A 22,296-nucleotide genomic window follows, 5' to 3' on the forward strand; every position below is an offset into this window, starting at 1 on the left:
TGTGTGCAATGAATAAATATAATGTACAAGTTACACCTTTTGAATGCAATTACTGAAATAAATCAAGTTTTTCAAAATATTCTAATTTACTGGCTTTTACCTATATACCCTAAATCCGGACTAAAAGCCGCTACTTTTTTCCAAACTAAACTATGCGGCTAATTTTTGGATTTTTATTTGATAACGACCATAATGTTTTGTGTTCAATAGTTTTCATTAAACTTAAGCAGAGACACTGAAAAGGTGTGTTATTGTATGTGCGATGGCGCCATCTTTTGGACAATTTCGCTCACTGCAGGTGTTGCGGGTTGAAAATGGACTTCTTGGCTTGAACTGGAAGTAAAACGTCCACAGTGTTTCTGGTCCAAAGGATTCTTCATTCATCACTCCAAGCAACGTTTGTAAGTTTTACAATATAACTAAAACAATTCTTACTTACTAAACCGTCCCATATGTGATGTCTGTGGGAGTGTTTACATGCATATTTGTATGTGTTATCGTAAGGTAAGGACGCTAGCGTTGTTAGCATTTGCTAATATGCTAACACATTTACAAGTATCTGTGTTAGTATTAATAATTTACAATGGCATTTTTTTTGTACTGTTTCACTTCTAGAAATTCACCAAAACGTCATCGTGGAGTTATTGAGTCTGTTTAACTGATTGGAGAGCGAGCTTTCGCAGCACGTGGGTTCAGCACATACACAATGTTGACATCTAAAGTTATATTTTGATAAAGACGGGGAAAAACACTCTACTCGTAAAAAGGTGCGTGCAACAGCAACAAACATCAGTAGACGCCAAGTTAAATCATGACATGCAACCTTACACGAACAAATGCGATGCATTTTTATTCGGGATAGTCTTGATATCAATTTTCTTGACTCAGCCACACACAAATAAGTTGTAGACCTCCATGCTTTTCCAAGTTCCATATGTTTTGGAGCACAATCGTTCGATATTTCTGGGAACGCAACCGAAGTAATCCTTGTTATCACTCGACAAATCTTTTTCTGATGAAGTATAGGGATTTATTCCATTGCATAGTTCGATTTTTTTGCTCGTATCTGCTTTTAAGCCTCTTCTGTACCGGTACTCAGATAGTTAGTGCGCTACTTGCTGTACAACAGCCATCTTAGCTTGGTCGACCACTACTGGTTTTCACTTTTGGGAAGAAGTCACGTACAGTAACTACCAGCAATAGAACCATATTGTGTAAATAAATAATGGCTGAAAAACAAGTTTACAAAACACATATTTGTGCGGATGTTTTAGTAATAATTATATGCATCTCAAATGTTATTTTGCAATGAAAAGTTTGTTTTTCTCATAAAGGTAAAAAAAAACGTATATATTACCTCCCAAGGCATGTTCTGTCATGCTCAGACATAATGATTCAAGGCGATTGTTGATGTCTGGCTCTGTAGCCGGCAGCTGTAGATCTATGTGGAGGGGAAAAACAGGATGAATACGTAATTCAACAAGTTAATTTAAACTGCAGAGACAAACTTCTGTTGTAGGTGAGATTTATGTTTTAAAAAAAAATACAAGCAGATAGAAAGTAACAGATCACCTTCATTATGGCAACTAAAGTGTCTTAAATATCATTATCACATCTAAATTTAAAACTGGAGGACGAGACTAAACATATTACATAAACAGGAAGGGAATAAGGTACTACTGTAGTTTAAATATGTTGTTGATATTGTTAAGCTGTCAGTAGAACTCACCATAAATTTAAAACATTACAGTTACCGGTAATACTTGTGATCGGTATCGGCCGATCTCACTCATGGATGATCAGTATTGGAATCAATCAATCAATCATCAATCAATCTTTATTTATATAGCCCTAAATCACAAGTGTCTCAAAGGGCTGCACAAGCCACAACGACATCCTCGGTACAAAGCCCACATACGGGCAAGGAAAAACTCACCCCAGTGGGACGTCGATGTGAATGACTATGAGAAACCTTGGAGAGGACCGCATATGTGGGTAACCCCCCCCCTCTAGGGGAGACCGAAAGCAATGGATGTCGAGTGGGTCTGACATAATATTGTGAGAGTCCAGTCCATAGTGGATCCAGCATAACAGTAAGAGTCCAGTCCACAGTGGGGCCAGCAGGACACCATCCCGAGCGGAGACGGGTCAGCAGCGCAGAGATGTTCCCAGCCGATGCACAGGCGAGCGGTCCACCCCGGGTCCCGACTCTGGACAGCCAGCACTTCATCCATGGCCACCGGACCTGTGCCCCCCCCCCCCCCTCAAGGAAAAGGGGAGCAGAGGAGAAAAGAAAAGAAACGGCAGATCAACTGGTCTAACAGGGGGGCTATTTAAAGGCTAGAGTATACAAATGAGTTTTAAGATGGGACTTAAATGCTTCTACTGAGGTAGCATCTCTAATTGTTACCGGGAGGGCATTCCATAGTACTGGAGCCCCAATAGAAAACGCTCTATAGCCCGCAGACTTTTTTTGGGCTCTGGGAATCACTAATAAGCCGGAGTTCTTTGAACGCAGATTTCTTGCCGGGACATATGGTACAATGCAATCGACAAGATATCAGCATGAAAACCTGATGCTAACTTACTCCTATTATTAAAATGAGTCATCTTCAGCTGTACAAATGAAATAAAGTTGACTGAGATGAGTCAATACTCATTTTAAGTAGTTCAATGGGTGTATTATTAGATTTGGAATTGAAAAGGACAGAAATGTAAGTTTATTTTAGAGTGAGTCAGAAACCAGTCAATTTCTCGACAGTGTTAACATTTCAGCACACAGTTTGTGTTTGTTTGGAAATCTCCCAGGTAACAGCTGACTGACACTGCTTCAGTTGCTAACTGGGTGAAGACGTTTGGGAGAAGGTTAGCTGGAGGTTGAACAGTTTCAGGGTGTGTTGGGTGGATATTTGGATCGTGCAACCGAGCAACCCTGGCTAGCTATTCAATGTTTAGCAGAGTCCGGGCAGTGAAAGTCTCTTGTGGTCAAAGAGAAGAGGCAGTCAGCCTAAGCAGACTATATATAGGCTTCAATGATCCCAAATACATCCACTCTCACTCCCCTTATCATAACTATCCTTTGTTTTCCTACATCGTTAGTCTGGCTGAGGCTGCTCCATGATGTGTGCATGATTCAGTAGATTTGAGAGTGGGTCACAGAGTGAAAGAAGGCAGGCAAGTGGGTCAGGGAGTCATCCTCACTGCACAAAGAGTCTCATTGTGGGACTCTTTAAAAACCTTCCCAAACCTGCCTCGCTCTCTTCCTCTCTCACATACGCTCGTCGTTCACACCCTGCGTCATCGCCACGGTTTTGGAGCTCCTTTCCTGATTCTTCTTCACTGGAAGACTGAAGGACTTTCTAATACTTTAGGGCAGTTCTTCTCAAATAGTGGGGCGGGCCTCACTAAGGAGGCGTTGTGCCATTACGGGGGGCGGGGGGGCGTGTGTGAACATGCTTTATCAGTATCATGAGGTATCAAGCTTCAAACCCTGCTTTGAAAAGCTGTGCACTACATACTAAACATGATCATTGTAGTCGTTAATCCTGACTTCCTCATTTTGATTTAAAAAATAATCTCTCAGGGCTCAAAAGACCACGTGCTAGACAGTCGACAAACTGCGTGTGCATTTGGAAAGTGGTGCAGACCGCCTTATTTAAATGAGGATTTTGTGTGCATACGGGACTTTTACCACATTTTTTGCACCTTCATGTTATCATGCTCCTACCTGTGTGTGATGTGTTGAACCAGCAGCACAACATCTATAATCTGTAACACCTTTTCTAAATCGCAATCTAGACAACAGAAACATTTGCGCACTGACAATTTTATGCATGAGGCTTAGGATGGCATCACCAACGCATTTGTGCCTCTGCAATGACTCAAACGCAAGAAAATGATCAATGAAAGACGTCTTTTTATGTAGGATATAATATAGTAATCCATCCAACCTGGAGGAGCCTAAATGCTATTTAAGTTCATTTACATTTTATGGAAGGTGCTTTATGTTTATTCAGCCAAAAGGGGACTATTTACTTTATTTGAATAATACAAAAATGTATATATTGCATGCTTAGAGTAATTATAAGGCACACTTTATTTGTAATTACCGTATTTTCCGCACCATTAGCCGCACCTAAAAACCACAAATTTACTCAAAAGCTGACAGTGCGGCTTTTAACCCGGTGCGCTTTATATATGGATAAATATTAAGATTCATTTTCATAAGGTTTCGGTCTCGTAATTACGGTAAACAGCCGCCATCTTTTTTCCCGGTAGAACAGGAAGCGCTTCTTCTTCTACGCAAGCAACCGCCAAGGTAAGCACCCGCCCCCATAGAACAGGAAGCGCTTCTTCTTCTACTGTAAGCAACCACCCGCCCGCGTAGAAGAAGAAAAAGCGCGCGGATATTACCGTACGTTTCATTTCCTGTTTACATCTGTAAAGACCACAAAATGGCTCCTACTAAGCGACAAGGATCCGGTTCATGAAAAGACGCAATCTCTCCATCCTCACACGGATTACTATTTCACAGCAACTGATATTCCTGTGAACCGCACTGTGGATACTGTGGATACAACGGGAGCACGTACGGTGAATATTCGCACCACAGGGAATGAGAAGTCGTCCTTCACTGTGGTTCTAGCTTGCCATGCTAATGGCCTGAAACTTCCACCCATGGTGATATTCAAAAGGAAGACCTTGCCAAAAGAGTCCTTTCCAGCCGGCGTCATCATAAAAGCTAACTCGAAGGGATGGATGGATGAAGAAAAGATGAGCGAGTGGTTAAGGGAAGTTTACGCGAAGAGGCCGGGTGGCTTTTTTCACACAGCTCCGTCCATGTTGATATACGACTCCATGCGCGCCCACATCACAGATGGTGTCAAAAAACAAGTGAAGCACACAAATACAACACTCGCCGTCATTCCGGGTGGATTAACCAAAGAACTCCAACCGCTGGATATTGGTGTCAACAGGGCATTCAAATCACGACTGCGAACGGCGTGGGAACAATGGATGACCGAAGGCGAACACACCTTCACTAAGACAGGCAGACAGCGCCGGACGACATACGCCAACATTTGCCAGTGGATCGTAAATGCCTGGGCAGATATTTCGGTCACAACTGTGGTCCGAGCTTTCCGGAAGGCAGGATTCACGGAACTGCTGAACAGTGACACTGACTCCGATGACTTCGACGAGACGGAACCGGCCATTTTAGATCCCACATTTGCCCAACTTTTCAATTCGGACACCGAAGACGAAGAATTCGAAGGATTTACGAATGAAGAATAACTTCAGAAGGTGAGCGCTATGTTTATTTTGTGTGTTGTGACATTAACGTTCGAGCAACATTATGTTGCTATTGCTCTGCACTATTTTGAATTTTACTATGTTTGTGATTGCACATTTGCGTACATTTTGGGACAGAGTTGTTAGAACGCTGGTTTTTAATATATTATTAAAGTTTGACTGACCTATCTGACTGTTTTTTTGACATTCCCTTTAGCGCAGCGTAGGCGCGGCTTATAGTCCGGGGCGGCTTATAGGTGGACAAAGTTTTGAAATATGCCATTCATTGAAGGTGCGGCTAATAATCCGGTGCGCCTTATAGTGCGGAAAATACGGTACTATATTTGTGTGAATAATTTGATAACGTACTATTTTATACTGCTTTAATACAGTGAAGAATCGAGCCACACAGTTTTTTGATCTTACTCTTACTTTTTCTTACTCTTTCTTACTGTAACACATGCATCATTTCCCCCCCCCCACATTGTTATTGTTTGAAGTTTTTGAATGAAAGTTCACAAGTAATATATCTGTATATATATATTATTCTGTACACATATTATGTATATATTCGTATATATGTTAGATTTTGTATCGCTATATTAGTCTATTTATACTTGCATTGTCCTTTACATCATTGTAACTGAGCTACTGTGTTGAACAATTTCCCTTGTGGATCATGAAAGTTTGTCTAAGTCTAAGTCTAAATGATACACAAAACGAAGAGGAGCGTCTGGAGTTTTTGTTGTTGTTACCGCAGCAAGTGGGAGCAGGAGAAAGTAAAGGAGCGTCAAGCTATGGCTTCATTAGGAAACTACACAACCATGTTCTACCGTTTGTACCTTTTGGGGTCGCGGGGTGCTGAAGCCAATGCCAGCTCCACCCAGGCGGAAGGCGGGGTACACCCTGGACAAGTCGCCACCTCATCGCAAGGCCAACACAGATAGACAGACAACATTCACACACTAGGGCCCATTTAGTGTTGCCAATCAACTTATCCCCAGGTGCATGTCTTTGGAGGTGGGAGGAAGCTGGGGTCACAGGGAGAACATCCAAACTCCACACAGAAAGACCATCTCGCTGTAAGGCACAAGCACTAACCACTGCCCCACTGTGCTGTCCTATATTATATTATTTTATTTCCTAAATGAAAAAAACAAAACATTAAAAAAGGAAATTGCTAAATAGGCGATATGTCTAATATTTCCGGCCATCCAAAATGGTCTGTGCAGTAACTCACATAGGGCGTGTTAAATCATTATATTTGATCTTCTCCTCCCAGTATTGTGGGTGTTTTGATGATCAGCACATGTTGTTCATATTCATGAAGACAGAGACGCAAAATGAATTGCACGCCTTATTCTGCTCACATGACACAATCCACTTTGCACACGTTAAGTTGCGTGTGCTATCAGGTTTGTACATGTTTTAGTACACGCAAACCTTTATTAGTAAATCAGGCCCAAATTGTTTCATTCATTTTTGTTTTGTAGGTTCAAGTGTGTTATGTGGCGTATGTCTCCACTGTGTTGCTGCCACCTGTATGAATTATTTGGCAGTCCAGGGCAGAGCCTCTCTCCCACACCTGCAGGCAGTTAGCAATTAGTCCTTTTTAAGCCATGCAGACTGTCACAGCGTAGCCAGGTATTGCCAATGGTTCACTCAGCTCTAAGGATAACTCCTATCGCTTTCTTGTGATCATCTCTCCCGCTGGCTCCACGCACACTTTCCTTACTCGGCGCCATACCGGTACCGTATTATCCACTCCTTTTGAGTGTGTCCTGTGTTTGTTTCCCAATCCTTGTGAGTGCGCCTTGTGTTCAATTTGTCACTCCTCAAGAGTGCATTTTTTTGTTATTAAACATTCTTGATTTTTCCTTAAGCAGGGTTTGCCCGACATGTAATTGATCGTGGCGCATCGCCAAACCTTCAAAAATATATATTTTTTCTTTTACATGAAACCAAATTTAAAAAGGGGTAAAAGGTAATACGTATTAATTTGGATATACTTAAGTCCCGTATTTTCCGCACTATAAGGCGCACCTAAAAACCACAAATTTACTCAAAAGCTGACAGTGCGCCTTATAACCCGGTGCGCTTTATATATGGATAAATATTAAGATTCATTTTCATAAAGTTTAGGTCTCGCAACTACGGTAAACAGCCGCCATCTTTTTTCCCCGTAGAAGAAGCGCGCGGTGCATGCTGGGATATGTGACGTTTCATTTCCATTTGTGTGTTTATGTAAAGACCCCAAAATGGCTCCTATTAAGTGTGTTGTCTGTCTAATTATAAATAATGCAGACGAGGCGTGTTAACTGAGTTCTCAACGTTTACTCACAGCGTGCTCATAACCACATTCTAACTCCCAGCATACAACGCTTCTCAGGGCTACCGCGCATGCTCGTAACTATCGTTGCATGCTGGGTAGTGTAGTTGTTATATTTGCTAGCTCATAACATCACATTAAGAGACACGCTTACGCGCTTAATTCAATACTCGCCGTCATTCCGGGTGGATTGACAAAAGACCTCCAGCCGCTAGATATTGGTGTCAACAGGGCATTCGAAGCTAGACTGCTAACTGCGTGGGAACAATGGATGACAGAAGGCGAACACACATTCACTAAGACGAGGAGGCAGCGCCAGACGACGCCAACATCTGCCAGTGGATCGTAAATTTGCCCAACTTTTCACTTCGGACACCGAAGACGAAGGATTTACGAATGAAGAATAACTTCAGAAAGTGAGCGCTATGTTTATTTTGTGTGTTGTGACATTAACGTTCGAGCAACATTATGTTGCTATTGCTCTGCACTATTTTGAATTTTACTATGTTTGTGATTGCACATTTGCGTACATTTTGGGAGTGAACAGAGTTGTTAGAACGCTGGTTTTTAATATATTATTAAAGTTTGACTGACCTATCTGACTGTTTTTTTGACATTTCCTTTAGCGCAGCGTAGGCGCGGCTTATAGTCCGGGGCGGCTTATTGGTGGACAAAGTTATGAAATATGCCATTCATTGAAGGTGCGGCTAATAATCCGGTGCGCCTTATAGTGCGGAAAATACGGTAGTTGCGTATTAATGGCCATAATATGTTTGAAAAACATCTCAAATATCATAAAAATGTTCCTCTGTGCAAAAACCTGCATCTAAATAAGGGCTACAGCTGGTTGCACACCTAAATGGAGTTGACACCTGGCAAAAGTAAGGAGAGAACATTAAAGAGAAAGGTATTTCAAGTTATATAAGGCGTTTCTACTCTCACTTTGGCGTTACTACCAACAAGAACGTCTAACTTTACGCCGTGTGCGTCTTCAAACCTCCGCTTGGACATCTGTGTGTGTAGAGTGTGCATGTTCTCCCCTTGTGGGGTTTTTTTCTGGGTACTCCAGCTTCCTCCCACATTCCAAAAATATGCATGTTACTAACATGTGTTACCCAACAACCTGTGTTACCTAAGATTGTTAGCTTCATTGGAGACTAAATTGTCCATAGGTATGAATGGGAGTGTCAATTATTGTCTTTATATTTATGTACCCTGCGATTGGCCATGCTAATTTTGGTTAGCCTGTCAATTAGCTGCCATATTTTATGTTAGCATTGAGCTAGCGGCATTTTAGCTAACCTTTATCCGGTTTAATTGTATTGCTCCACCCCCCCCCCATTTTGTTCCAAACTGTATTAATAATTTAACGGGATTCCTACATGTTTGTGCACTTCATGTGTGTATAAAATGTATTTTCCTTAGTGTGCTAAATAAAAAATAATACAGAAATGACAATGAGCATTATTACACTACAAATGGATCAATACAAATACCAATAGAAATAGCGCTATTGATAATGAACAATACCATTAATTTACCTTTATTATCAACAATACAGTTGTTTAAATGCAACAATACATATACGTAATGATAACTTGAGATACGAAAGAATGCAGAAAAATGGAGGGGGAGAAAGAGAAGCAACCTACATTAACCTTGTAGATTGTTATAGTCACAATAGGTTAAGCTTTGTCAGTGTGCCATGTGTTACACCCAGTTTACCCTAGGGCAACAACGTTAATATATGTTTGATGAAACGTGATTATGTGCATGAGTGTAAGTATGCATATGTACTTGTATATGTACAGAATGTGTATATGTGTTTGTACAATGAATGTATATGTACAGAATGTGTATATGTGTTTGTACAGTGAATGTATATGTACAGTATGTGTATGTGTATGTTTGTATATTGAATGTGCGTGTGGATGTACGAACATTAGGTAGGTAAATATGTACTGTATTTGTGTATGTATGTGGGAGCGTAGGTACCTATGTACGTATGTGAGCATATGTGAATTTGCATGTACAATACATTTGACTCCCAGAGTGCGTGGGAGCCAGAGCATTTTTTTAATCTTTAATTCAAAAGACTGTTTACAAATTTTGCAAACTAAATTCCAACATTCAGGGAAGGCAGAATATAATGTAGCCTGTTTTACCTTTTACAATGAGCTGCAACAATTGAAAAATAGGGAAAAACAATATAATAAGAGAAAAATATCAATTTATTTTCTACCTATTGTCCCTCTGTTATTTCTAATAACTATTAACACAGATTTGTTTTTAAATATACAGTACATAACACACACACACATATATATATACACATATATATATACACATATATATATATATATATATATATATAGTATATATATTAGGGGTGTAACGGTACACTAAAATTTCAGTTCAGTACGTACCTCGGATTAGAGGTCACAGTTCGGTTCAACTCCTCTCTGAGCTGCCACCTTAACGTGGTAGAGGAGTTTGCGTGTCCCAATGATCCTAGGAGCTATGTTGTCCGGGGGCTTTATGCCCCCTGGTAGGGTCTCCCAAGGCAAACTGGTCCTAGGTGAGGGATCAGACAAAGAGCAGCTCGAAGATCTCTATGAGGAACACTGACAAGGAACCCAGATTTCCCTCGCCCGGACGCGGGTCACCGGGGCCCCCCTCTGGAGCCAGGCCCGGAGGTGGGGCACGATGGCGAGCGCCTGGTGGCCGGGCCTGCCCCCATGGGGCCCGGCCGGGCACAGCCCGAAGAGGCAACGTGGGTCCCCCCTCCAATGGGCTCACCACCCATAGCAGGGGTCATAGAGGTCGGGTGCGATGTGAGCTGGGCGGCAGCCGAAGGCAGGGCACTTGGCGGTCCGATCCTCGGCTACAGAAGCTAGCTCTTGGGACGTGGAACGTCACCTCGCTGGGGGGGAAGGAGCCTGAGCTAGTGCGCGAGGTGGAGAAGTTCCGGCTAGATATAGTCGGACTCACTTCGACGCACAGCAAGGGCTCTGGAATCACTTCTCTCGAGAGGGGCTGGACTCTCTTCTACTCTGGCGTTGCCAGCAGTGAGAGGCGACGGGCTGGGGTGGCAATTCTTGTTGCCCCCCGGCTCAGAGCCTGCACATTGGAGTTCGACCCGGTGGACGAGAGGGTAGCTTCCCTACGCCTTCGGGTGGGGGACGGGTCCTGACTGTGGTTTGCGCTTATGCGCCAAACCGCAGCTCAGAGTACCCACCCTTTTTGGATTCACTCGAGGGAGTACTTGAGAGTGCGCCCCCGGGTGATTCCCTCGTTCTACTGGGAGACTTCAATGCTCATGTTGGCAGCGACAGTGAAACCTAGAGAGGCGTGATTGGGAAGAATGGCCGCCCGGATCTGAATCCGAGTGGTGTTTTGTTATTGGACTTTTGTGCTCGTCACAGATTGTCAATAACAAACACCATGTTCAAACATAAGGGTGTCCATATGTGCACTTGGCACCAGGACACCCTAGGCCGCAGTTCCATGATCGACTTTGTAGTTGTGTCATCGGATTTGCGGCCTCATGTTTTGGACACTCGGGTGAAGAGAGGGGCGGAGCTTTCTACCGATCACCACCTGGTGGTGAGTTGGCTGCGATGGTGGGGGAGGATGCCGGACAGACCTGGCAGGCCCAAACGCATTGTGAGGGTTTGCTGGGAACGTCTGGCAGAGTCTCCTGTCAGAGAGAGTTTCAATTCCCACCTCCGGAAGAACTTTGAACATGTCACGAGGGAGGTGCTGGACATTGAGTCCGAATGGACCATGTTCCGCGCCTCTATTGTCGAGGCGGCTGATTGGAGCTGTGGCCGCAAGGTAGTTGGTGCTTGTCGTGGCGGTAATCCTAGAACCCGTTGGTGGACACCGGCGGTGAGGGATGCCGTCAAGCTGAAGAAGGAGTCCTATCGGGTTCTTTTGGCTCATAGGACTCCTGAGGCAGCGGACAAGTACCGACAGGCCAAGCGGTGTGCGGCTTCAGCGGTCGCAGAGGCAAAAACTCGGACATGGGAGGAGTTCGGTGAGGCCATGGAAAACGACTTCCGGACGGCTTCGAAGCGATTCTGGTCCACCATCCGCCGCCTCAGGAAGGGGAAGCAGTGCACTATCAACACCGTGTATGGTGAGGATGGTGTTCTGCTGACCTCGACTGCGGATGTTGTGGATCGGTGGAGGGAATACTTCGAAGACCTCCTCAATCCCACCAACACGTCTTCCTATGAGGAAGCAGTGCCTGGGGAGTCTGTGGTGGGCTCTCCTATTTCTGGGGCTGAGGTTGCTGAGGTAGTTAAAAAGCTCCTCGGTGGCAAGGCCCCAGGGGTAGATGAGATCCGCCCGGAGTTCCTTAAGGCTCTGGATGCTGTGGGGCTGTCTTGGTTGACAAGACTCTGCAGCATCGCGTGGACATCGGGGGCGGTACCTCTGGATTGGCAGACCGGGGTGGTGGTTCCTCTCTTTAAGAAGGGGAACCGGAGGGTGTGTTCTAACTATCGTGGGATCACACTCCTCAGCCTTCCCGGTAAGGTCTATTCAGGTGTACTGGAGAGGAGGCTACGCCGGATAGTCGAACCTCGGATTCAGGAGGAACAGTGTGGTTTTCATCCTGGTCGTGGAACTGTGGACCAGCTCTATACTCTCGGCAGGGTCCTTGAGGGTGCATGGGAGTTTGCCCAACCAGTCTACATGTGTTTTGTGGACTTGGAGAAGGCATTCGACCGTGTCCCTCGGGAAGTCCTGTGGGGAGTGCTCAGAGAGTACGGGGTATCGGACTGTCTGATTGTGGCAGTCCGCTCCCTGTATGATCAGTGCCAGAGCTTGGTCCGCATTGCCGGTAGTAAGTCGGACACGTTTCCAGTGAGGGTTGGACTCCGCCAAGGCTGCCCTTTGTCACCGATTCTGTTCATAACTTTTATGGACAGAATTTCTAGGCGCAGTCAAGGCGTTGAGGGGATCTGGTTTGGTGGCTGCAGGATTAGGTCTCTGCTTTTTGCAGATGATGTGGTCCTGATGGCTTCATCTGGCCAGGATCTTCAGCTCTCACTGGATCGGTTCGCAGCTGAGTGTGAAGCGACTGGGATGAGAATCAGCACCTCCAAGTCCGAGTCCATGGTTCTCGCCCGGAAAAGGGTGGAGGAGATCTTGCCCCAAGTGGAGGAGTTCAAGTACCTCGGAGTCTTGTTCACGAGTGGGGGAAGAGTGGATCGTGAGATCGACAGGCGGATCGGTGCGGCGTCTTCAGTAATGCGGACGCTGTATCGATCCGTTGTGGTGAAGAAGGAGTTGAGCCGGAAGGCAAAGCTCTCAATTTACCGGTCGATCTACGTTCCCATCCTCACCTATGGTCATGAGCTTTGGGTTATGACCGAAAGGACAAGATCACGGGTACAAGCGGCCGAAATGAGTTTCCTCCGCCGGGTGGCGGGGCTCTCCCTTAGAGATAGGGTGAGAAGCTCTGCCATCCGGGAGGAGCTCAAAGTAAAGCCGCTGCTCCTCCACATCAAGAGGAGCCAGATGAGGTGGTTCGGGCATCTGGTCAGGATGCCACCCGAACGCCTCCCTAGGGAGGTGTTTAGGGCACGTCCCACCGGTAGGAGGCCGCGGGGAAGACCCAGGACACGTTGGGAAGACTATGTCTCCCGGCTGGCCTGGGAACGCCTCGGGGTCCCACAGGAAGAGCTGGACGAAGTGGCTGGGGAGAGGGAAGTCTGGGCTTCCCTGCTTAAGCTGCTGCCCCCGCGACCCGACCTCGGATAAGCGGAAGAAGATGGATGGATGGATGGAGTTCGGTTCAATTTCGGTACAGTAAGAAAACAACAAAATATTAATTTTTTGGTTATTTATTTACCAAATTTGTAAACAACGGCTTTATCCTTTTAACATTGGGAACACTATAATAATTCTGCCCACGTTAATCAACATTAAACTACCTCAAGTTGTTGCTCAGATTAAATAAAATGACAAAACTTTTCTTCTACATATAAAAAGTGCAACATTAAACAGTTTCAAGTCAACTCATCATGATTAATTTATTAAAGCATTTGGGAAGCCTGTATTTGATTTTTATTATGTAAATGTTATATTTTTATCAACATGTGATAGCCATTCAAAACTAGGCTGCTCCATTACTAATGATTAATGTAACTATAGCTGAAAAAATAGTACAATAGCAATAGGAGAGACTATTCATCCCTGAACACCATGGAGTTCATGTCGGCTTAATGATGCACTTACATTATTATATCAACTATTAGAGACAACAACTCTTCATTTAACATAATGTCCTTTTTTGCTGCTTCAACACAGCTCAATCAACACAGAAAAAGGTAAAGTGAAATAACAGACAAATTGTCCGTAACACACACACACACACACACACACACCGCAAAATGAGCTAACGTTACGCTAAAAGCGAATTAGCCTTCACCTCAAGCCAGGACTGCGAGCGAGCTGAGCTGCCTTTTATATTTCTAGAAGGTCAACGGGCTCATAGTGATGTTACTAGTAGTTGACTGGGAGGTGTTTATTATAATTTGGGGAGAGTCCGCTGCCTGATGCTTACCTGCTAAACGCTAAGCACTGACTACATGCGCTCTGAATACGCACTGCTGATTGGCTGTTACCGCTCTGTTTGTAACCAATCAGATGTTTGTGTGGGTGGGACAATGCTGGGTGCTGTGTAGAGAACTGACAGAGACAGAGGCAGAAGGAAGCGGAGGTGGCTACTTAATATGTTCGTGTGGAAACTCGTTCGGTACACCTCCGAACCGAACCGAAACCCCCGTACCGAAACGGTTCAATACAAATACACGTACCGTTACACCCCTAATATATATATATATATATATATATATATATATATATATATATATATATATACACACACACACACACACACAGGTAAAAGCCAGTAAATTAGAATATTTTGAAAAACTTGATTTATTTCAGTAATTGCATTCAAAAGGTGTAACTTGTACATTATATTTATTCATTGCACACAGACTGATGCATTCAAATGTTTATTTCATTTAATTTTGATGATTTGAAGTGGCAACAAATGAAAATCCAAAATTCCGTGTGTCACAAAATTAGAATATTACTTAAGGCTAATACAAAACAGGGATTTTTAGAAATGTTGGCCAACTGAAAAGTATGAAAATGAAAAATATGAGCATGTACAATACTCAATACTTGGTTGGAGCTCCTTTTGCCTCAATTACTGCGTTAATGCGGCGTGGCATGGAGTCGATGAGTTTCTGGCACTGCTCAGGTGTTATGAGAGCCCAGGTTGCTCTGATAGTGGCCTTCAACTCTTCTGCGTTTTTGGGTCTGGCATTCTGCATCTTCCTTTTCACAATACCCCACAGATTTTCTATGGGGCTAAGGTCAGGGGAGTTGGCGGGCCAATTTAGAACAGAAATACCATGGTCCGTAAACCAGGCACGGGTAGATTTTGCGCTGTTTGCAGGCGCCAAGTCCTGTTGGAACTTGAAATCTCCATCTCCATAGAGCAGGTCAGCAGCAGGAAGCATGAAGTGCTCTAAAACTTGCTGGTAGACGGCTGCGTTGACCCTGGATCTCAGGAAACAGAGTGGACCGACACCAGCAGATGACATGGCACCCCAAACCATCACTGATGGTGGAAACTTTACACTAGACTTCAGGCAACGTGGATCCTGTGCCTCTCCTGTCTTCCTCCAGACTCTGGGACCTCGATTTCCAAAGGAAATGCAAAATTTGCATGGTTGGGTGATGGTTTGGGGTGCCATGTCATCTGCTGGTGTCGGTCCACTCTGTTTCCTGAGATCCAGGGTCAACGCAGCCGTCTACCAGCAAGTTTTAGAGCACTTCATGCTTCCTGCTGCTGACCTGCTCTATGGAGATGGAGATTTCAAGTTCCAACAGGACTTGGCGCCTGCACACAGCGCAAAATCTACCCGTGCCTGGTTTACGGACCATGGTATTTCTGTTCTAAATTGGCCCGCCAACTCCCCTGACCTTAGCCCCATAGAAAATCTGTGGGGTATTGTGAAAAGGAAGATGCAGAATGCCAGACCCAAAAACGCAGAAGAGTTGAAGGCCACTATCAGAGCAACCTGGGCTCTCATAACACCTGAGCAGTGCCAGAAAGTCATCGACTCCATGCCACGCCGCATTAACGCAGTAATTGAGGCAAAAGGAGCTCCAACCAAGTATTGAGTATTGTACATGCTCATATTTTTCATTTTCATACTTTTCAGTTGGCCAACATTTCTAAAAATCCCTTTTTTGTATTAGCCTTAAGTAATATTCTAATTTTGTGACACACGGAATTTTGGATTTTCATTTGTTGCCACTTCAAATCATCAAAATTAAATGAAATAAACATTTGAATGCATCAGTCTGTGTGCAATGAATAAATATAATGTACAAGTTACACCTTTTGAATGCAATTACTGAAATAAATCAAGTTTTTCAAAATATTCTAATTTACTGGCTTTTACCTGTATATACATATATATATATATATATATATATATATATATATATATATATATATACAAAACATTTGTTTAGCCGTTTTAAAGAAAATATATCCATCATTGCCAATCAAAATGATCATGACGCCATATATGATGATGATGATGTCACATTGACCACAGCCCCATCGCCACATATATTGTGGCAATCTGGGGGAAACCCTGTTTAGTGTCCATCTCTGTTTGGGGTCCTATTCTGGTTTAAGCTGTTCCTAACGTCTTATAAATTGTGCTCCTGAATTAATGTTGCTGATCAATTTGAATGTATTATTATTTATTGAGTTTGTTTCATTTTATTCCGTATCCAGTGGTTCAAGTCTTTTAAATTAGAGATTAAAAAAAACAATTAAAGCGTGTTTATTAATTTTCTCCAGTAAAACTAAGCACACAAAGGAGAGTACATTAATATACATTTGAACAGTGTTCTGAAAATCACTTTAAAAAAGTAATTATAGATACAGTACTTGTCACTTTACCGAACAAGTAATTGAATTACTATCGTAAATACTTTGCGTGTGTGTGCCTTTAAAAGGCGGGGCCTGTTGCCAAGTGACGTGTGACGTCATCAAAGGTTTCAACTAAGCTGTGTTTATTAGCTTTAGCGGTTAGCAGCGGCAGTTTGTCGGCTCTAGCGTCAGCTCTTTTAAATCTCTTCACCGGATTGTGTCACATTTGCTTAATAAAGAGATTGAATGGGCTTCAATGGCTGTCAGATCCTCTTGTCAACATGTCAACAGTGTATTGTTTGGATGGCAAGTTTGTCTCTTCAATTATTGATTTGTTGTTCATTATTCCAGTTGTGTATGTATGTTGTTGTCTGCTGAGTCACAGTCTGATAGTGCCTCTTCCTATTTGATATCACGTTCATTTTAGTGCACTGATGCTTGTTGCTTTCACTAGTAAGAAAATATTTCCTGCATTGAACTTGCTGCACTTATGACGCTGTCTTGTTGTTGACATAAAAGAACATCAACAGTAGCGTGCCACATTACATCAAAATATCGCTAACCTAAAAGTACCGTATTTTTCGGAGTATAAGTCGCTCCGGAGTATAAGTCGCACTGGCCGAAAATGCATAATAAAGAAGGAAAAAAAACATATAAGTAGCACTGGAGTATAAGTCGCATTTTTGGGGGAAATTTATTTGATAAAAGCCAACACCAAGAATAGACATTTGAAAGGCAATTTTGAATAAATAAAGAATAGTGAACAACTGGCTGAATAAGTGTACATTATATGAGGCATAAATAACCAACTGGTATGTTAACGTAACATATTATGGTAAGAGTCATTCAAATAACTATAACATATGCAGCTCGTGCAGAACTCTGCTGCTCGTCTGCTAACACAGACCCGCAGACGTGAGCACATCACCCCTATTTTAGCGTCCCTTCACTGGCTCCCTGTGCGTTACCGAATACATTTTAAACTCCTTTTATTTGTTTTTAAATGTCTAAACAACCTCGCGCCAACCTATCTCTCCGACCTCCTTCAGCTTTACTGCCCCACCCGATCCTTAAGATCAGCCGATCAGCTGCTGTTGACGGTCCCTGACACAAGGCTGAAGCTTAGAGGTGACAGAGCTTTCGCCGTTGCTGCTCCCAAGCTCTGGAACGACCTACCCCTGAATGTTAGACAAGCCTCCTCTCTTCCTGTTTTTAAATCTCTCTTAAAAACATACTTTTATTCCATGGCTTTTAACACTGAGTGATATCCATCCTGCAATGGCGCCCCATAATACACCTGCTGTGATCCTGTTTTTATGTTTTTATTAATTCTATTTTAATTATTTATTTTTTATCGTGTTCTGTTTGTGTTGTGTTGTGTTTGCTCGGTACTCGTTTTATCTTTTAACCTGCTCATTGTACAGCACTTTGGCTACCCCTGTGGTAAATTTTAAATGTGCTCAATAAATAAAGTTCATTTGATTTGATTTGATATAGAACATGCTATACGTTTACCAAACAATCTGTCACTCCTAATTGCTAAATCCCATGAAATCTTATACGTCTAGTCTCTTACGTGAATGAGATAAATAACATTATTTGATATTTTACGGTAATGTGTTAATAATTTCACACATAAGTCGCTCCAGAGTATAAGTCACACCCCCGGCCAAACTATGGAAAAAAAAAACTGCGATTTATAGTCTGCAAATACGGTAATTAATTAGATTAATCGTTACTAGTAAAAGTAACAGCATTAGTGACGCGGTTATTATATAACGCTGTTAAGAACACTGCTTATGAAGTGCACATACATGTAAGAATCACGTTAAATCAAGAATATAGTTTGGTGTAAACTGAAGAAAAAGCAAGACAATTATACAGGATGAAGTTTGGCTCTAATGCTGCTAGCTTAAAGGGGTCATATCCATCCATTTTCTACCGCTTGTCTAGTTTGGGGTCGCAGGGGGTGCTGCAGCCTAATTCAGCTGCATCATGATTTTCTTTCTACATTTAAAACACCTCCTTGAAATGTAAGGCTAGTTCTTTGGTGAACAATTTGTATAGATTTTGTTTTACAGACCTATTTTCAAGTCCCTTTTTTGCTCTCTTTCAAAACGTTTTGTTATGAGAGGCGGAGTTGTTAGATGCAAATGAACCTCTCCTCACCACGCCAACCTCACGCCAATGAGCCGTTGTGCACTATGGACATCGGTGACCACCACCAGCCATTTGTTTTCATTGACTTTCACCAAAACATAACATCCCAGATGATATAGCGAGATCGGTGGCTCACCGTGGTTTGTTGATGACAAATGCATGTGTATATTGACTATAAAAGGCTTTTCTATTCTATATCACGTAAATAACTCTGCTGCACGGCTGCTTCGAGTTGTAAACAACCAAAGCTATCAAATAAGCTGGGAGTTATATCGCGAAGGTGATAATGGATTATATAATTTACTCGTCCATTGTCGAACACAGTAATCATCTATTTTGCCACAGGGCATTGACGCTATTGCCTTATATTAACTCGTGCTAACATATTACTAACCTACTGCTATTACTGACAGTTTCATTGTCTCCTCAATTGCCATATACAGTACAGTAGTCACCGAGCCCGCCATTAAAATTAGTTTTTCGAAAAGCCATCTTATCGTGAAAGTTTGTGGATGGAGCAGAACTCTTCTTGTCACACACTCGAAGCAACTACTTCACAGTTTCAAGGCACATTGCCACGAAACAAAAAAGTTAGCCAGGCAATTTTTACTTCTTCAGATGAGACTGGAGGGTTGAATAGTGTCATGTGTTGAGTAATACAACCAATAACAGCATTGTCGAGACAAATCTTAGGCATTTTGTCGTCTGAACTACAGATGTGCGGGCATAAACTAACAATGGCGGACGTGCGCAAGGCAGTCTGGGTAGATTTATACCATATATGAATAATCTGACAATGTTCCCAATTAGTGACGTCACCAATTGTGCACATTCCAAACGGACCGTTTGGGGGAATTAGAAAGAAAGGCAAGATTGTTTTATAAATGCCTCCACGCTTTGATTTCAAAATTTTCCGGACCTATGCAGATCCCAAATGCACATAGGCAGGTAGCAATAAGTAAAGAAAAGTTGGTTTTGCGCAATAGGGCCCCTTAAATTATAACGGATACAATGGACATGGTCAATGACAGGCTAATGAAAATTAACTCGGCAAACGTTTATCAGATGAGATTTTAAGGGAACAAAATTCACATGAAACAGCAAGTGTATTTCTACTTGACCCTTGGATGTATGGCAAATCTTTAAGATGCAACTTCCTAATCAAAATTTGAATAATAAGATGTTGAGACTGATTGCAGGATTAAAAGCTTCATTCTATGTAAATGTAATTCTGTTGGTAGGTCATTGTAAATGGGTAGATTTTGAAATGTTTCTTTTTTTTTTATTATATTGTACTGTATTTTGTATATTATATTTTAATGTCTATTTTAACTGTGGGTCCATAAGGTCTAAGCTTCTAGGGATTCCTTTTCTACAAAACGGACTCTAATATTAACAAAACGAACAATACTGTAATATAACGGTCACGTCTATAAACAAATAAATACATTCTTACAGACATATACTAACCAAACTCTGGAAAAACAAATAATGACCGCTAACTCTGTACCCCTCAATATATTTGTGTGTGTGCTGATTAAGTATGGAAGCCTTTTGCTCGAACATCAAACTCTTCATTTTGAAACAAATAACAGTTCATGTTTTGTGGAACATGATTGCAGGAGATGGAAGGTAAATTGTTACTGTGTCGCAAAATCTTATTATTTTTTAACTCGTGGCGGCCTTAAATTTACTTGTGACAGCCCGTTACAAGCAAATTAATATATGGAAAACACGGACTTACAGATACAAAGTTTCCAAGGTCAAAGAGTAGTAGAAAGTGTCCAGTAACAAACGTGTCCGCATAATTCAACATACTGCATAATTTTACTTGATTAAACCTTTTCTAATATTCCACACTCTAAAAAAATAAAAATATGTACTTGTATGCCCTATGGTTAGTGTTTCTCATAGCTATTGTTGTGTTGACTGATTTCACTTAATCAAACATTTATCAATATTCCACCGGTACAGTATGTACTGTGATTCCTGCTGATATCATATCGTATTAATAACGCTATCGGCCAAAATTCTAAGGTCCAAAATATCACTATCGTATCTGAAGTGAAAAAGTGGTATCGGGACACCCCAATTCGTAATATACTCTTGAATGTGTCCAAAAAGTCAAATTAATCTGAGTCCCCCCTGAAGTCAGAAGACATGAAATCAAAGAATGTGTACGTGTTAGTGTCTCTTATATATCTCTTAGTGTCTATATATGTATCTCCTACCAGCTTGTTGGAACATGACCATAGTTTGCGGCGTTGTGTGAACTGGCAGGGAGCGTGTCCGTTGCACTGAGCTGTGGGTTCGACTGGGCATACTGTTGCTGCCTCCAGGATTGGCAAACCACAGCCCCTAAAGAAAAGAAACAAAAGGATTCATTAAACTTTGTCTGTCTTTCTTTTTGTGAAGACACAATCGTGCAGCAGGGCTTTCCAAAGGCACCAGCTCCATCAGACACCTTAAAGATGGACACTTTTCTATCCTCCTGACAGCCCGCATCGATAAAATGATATCAATATATATTGCGATAGATACGTAATCGATATCAATTAAAAATGTGTTCAATAAAAATTTCGACAGAAAGTATACAGGTAAAAGCCAGTAAATTAGAATATTTTGAAAAACTTGATTTATTTCAGTAATTGCATTCAAAAGGTGTAACTTGTACATTATATTTATTCATTGCACACAGACTGATGCATTCAAATGTTTATTTCATTTAATTTTGATGATTTGAAGTGGCAACAAATGAAAATCCAAAATTCCGTGTGTCACAAAATTAGAATATTACTTAAGGCTAATACAAAAAAGGGATTTTTAGAAATGTTGGCCAACTGAAAAGTATGAAAATGAAAAATATGAGCATGTACAATACTCAATACTTGGTTGGAGCTCCTTTTGCCTCAATTACTGCGTTAATGCGGCGTGGCATGGAGTCGATGAGTTTCTGGCACTGCTCAGGTGTTATGAGAGCCCAGGTTGCTCTGATAGTGGCCTTCAACTCTTCTGCGTTTTTGGGTCTGGCATTCTGCATCTTCCTTTTCACAATACCCCACAGATTTTCTATGGGGCTAAGGTCAGGGGAGTTGGCGGGCCAATTTAGAACAGAAATACCATTGTCCGTAAACCAGGCACGGGTAGATTTTGCGCTGTGTGCAGGCGCCAAGTCCTGTTGGAACTTGAAATCTCCATCTCCATAGAGCAGGTCAGCAGCAGGAAGCATGAAGTGCTCTAAAACTTGCTGGTAGACGGCTGCGTTGACCCTGGATCTCAGGAAACAGAGTGGACCGACACCAGCAGATGACATGGCACCCCAAACCATCACTGATGGTTTGGGTTGGTTTGGTTTGCATTTCCTTTGGAAATCGAGGTCCCAGAGTCTGGAGGAAGACAGGAGAGGCACAGGATCCACGTTGCCTGAAGTCTAGTGTAAAGTTTCCACCATCAGTGATGGTTTGGGGTGCCATGTCATCTGCTGGTGTCGGTCCACTCTGTTTCCTGAGATCCAGGGTCAACGCAGCCGTCTACC

General features: G+C 42.5%; 1 protein-coding gene and 1 long non-coding RNA gene across 5 annotated transcripts in view; one reads left to right on the forward strand and one right to left on the reverse strand.

The window, feature by feature from the left end:
- The window catches only part of LOC133616050 (uncharacterized), a 77,032-nt gene that overhangs the window by 39,860 nt on the left and 14,876 nt on the right, over positions 1-22,296 (forward strand). The window contains exon 5 of one of the 2 annotated variants that reach the window (XR_012050849.1): positions 299-406. The exons of the other annotated variant lie outside the window; for it this stretch is intronic. This is a non-coding gene — a long non-coding RNA (uncharacterized lncRNA). Of the gene's footprint in view, positions 1-298; positions 407-22,296 lie in introns of those variants that run through there. 2 annotated transcript variants of the gene reach the window in all.
- The window catches only part of samd4a (sterile alpha motif domain containing 4A), a 196,060-nt gene that overhangs the window by 16,198 nt on the left and 157,566 nt on the right, over positions 1-22,296 (reverse strand). Inside the window, exons 11-12 of one of the 3 annotated variants that reach the window (XM_061975059.1) lie at positions 20,993-21,119; positions 1,358-1,441 (exon numbers count right to left, since the gene is read on the reverse strand). In XM_061975059.1, coding sequence (XP_061831043.1) covers positions 1,358-1,441; positions 20,993-21,119 — 211 coding nt within the window. Of the gene's footprint in view, positions 1-1,357; positions 1,442-5,893; positions 6,878-17,537; positions 20,907-20,992; positions 21,120-22,296 lie in introns of those variants that run through there. The other 2 variants (XM_061975060.1, XM_061975061.2) reach the window with 2 other exon arrangements.

The sequence above is a fragment of the Nerophis lumbriciformis genome, linkage group LG15 (genome assembly GCF_033978685.3).
Source record: "Nerophis lumbriciformis linkage group LG15, RoL_Nlum_v2.1, whole genome shotgun sequence".
Lineage (NCBI taxonomy): Eukaryota > Metazoa > Chordata > Actinopteri > Syngnathiformes > Syngnathidae > Nerophis > Nerophis lumbriciformis.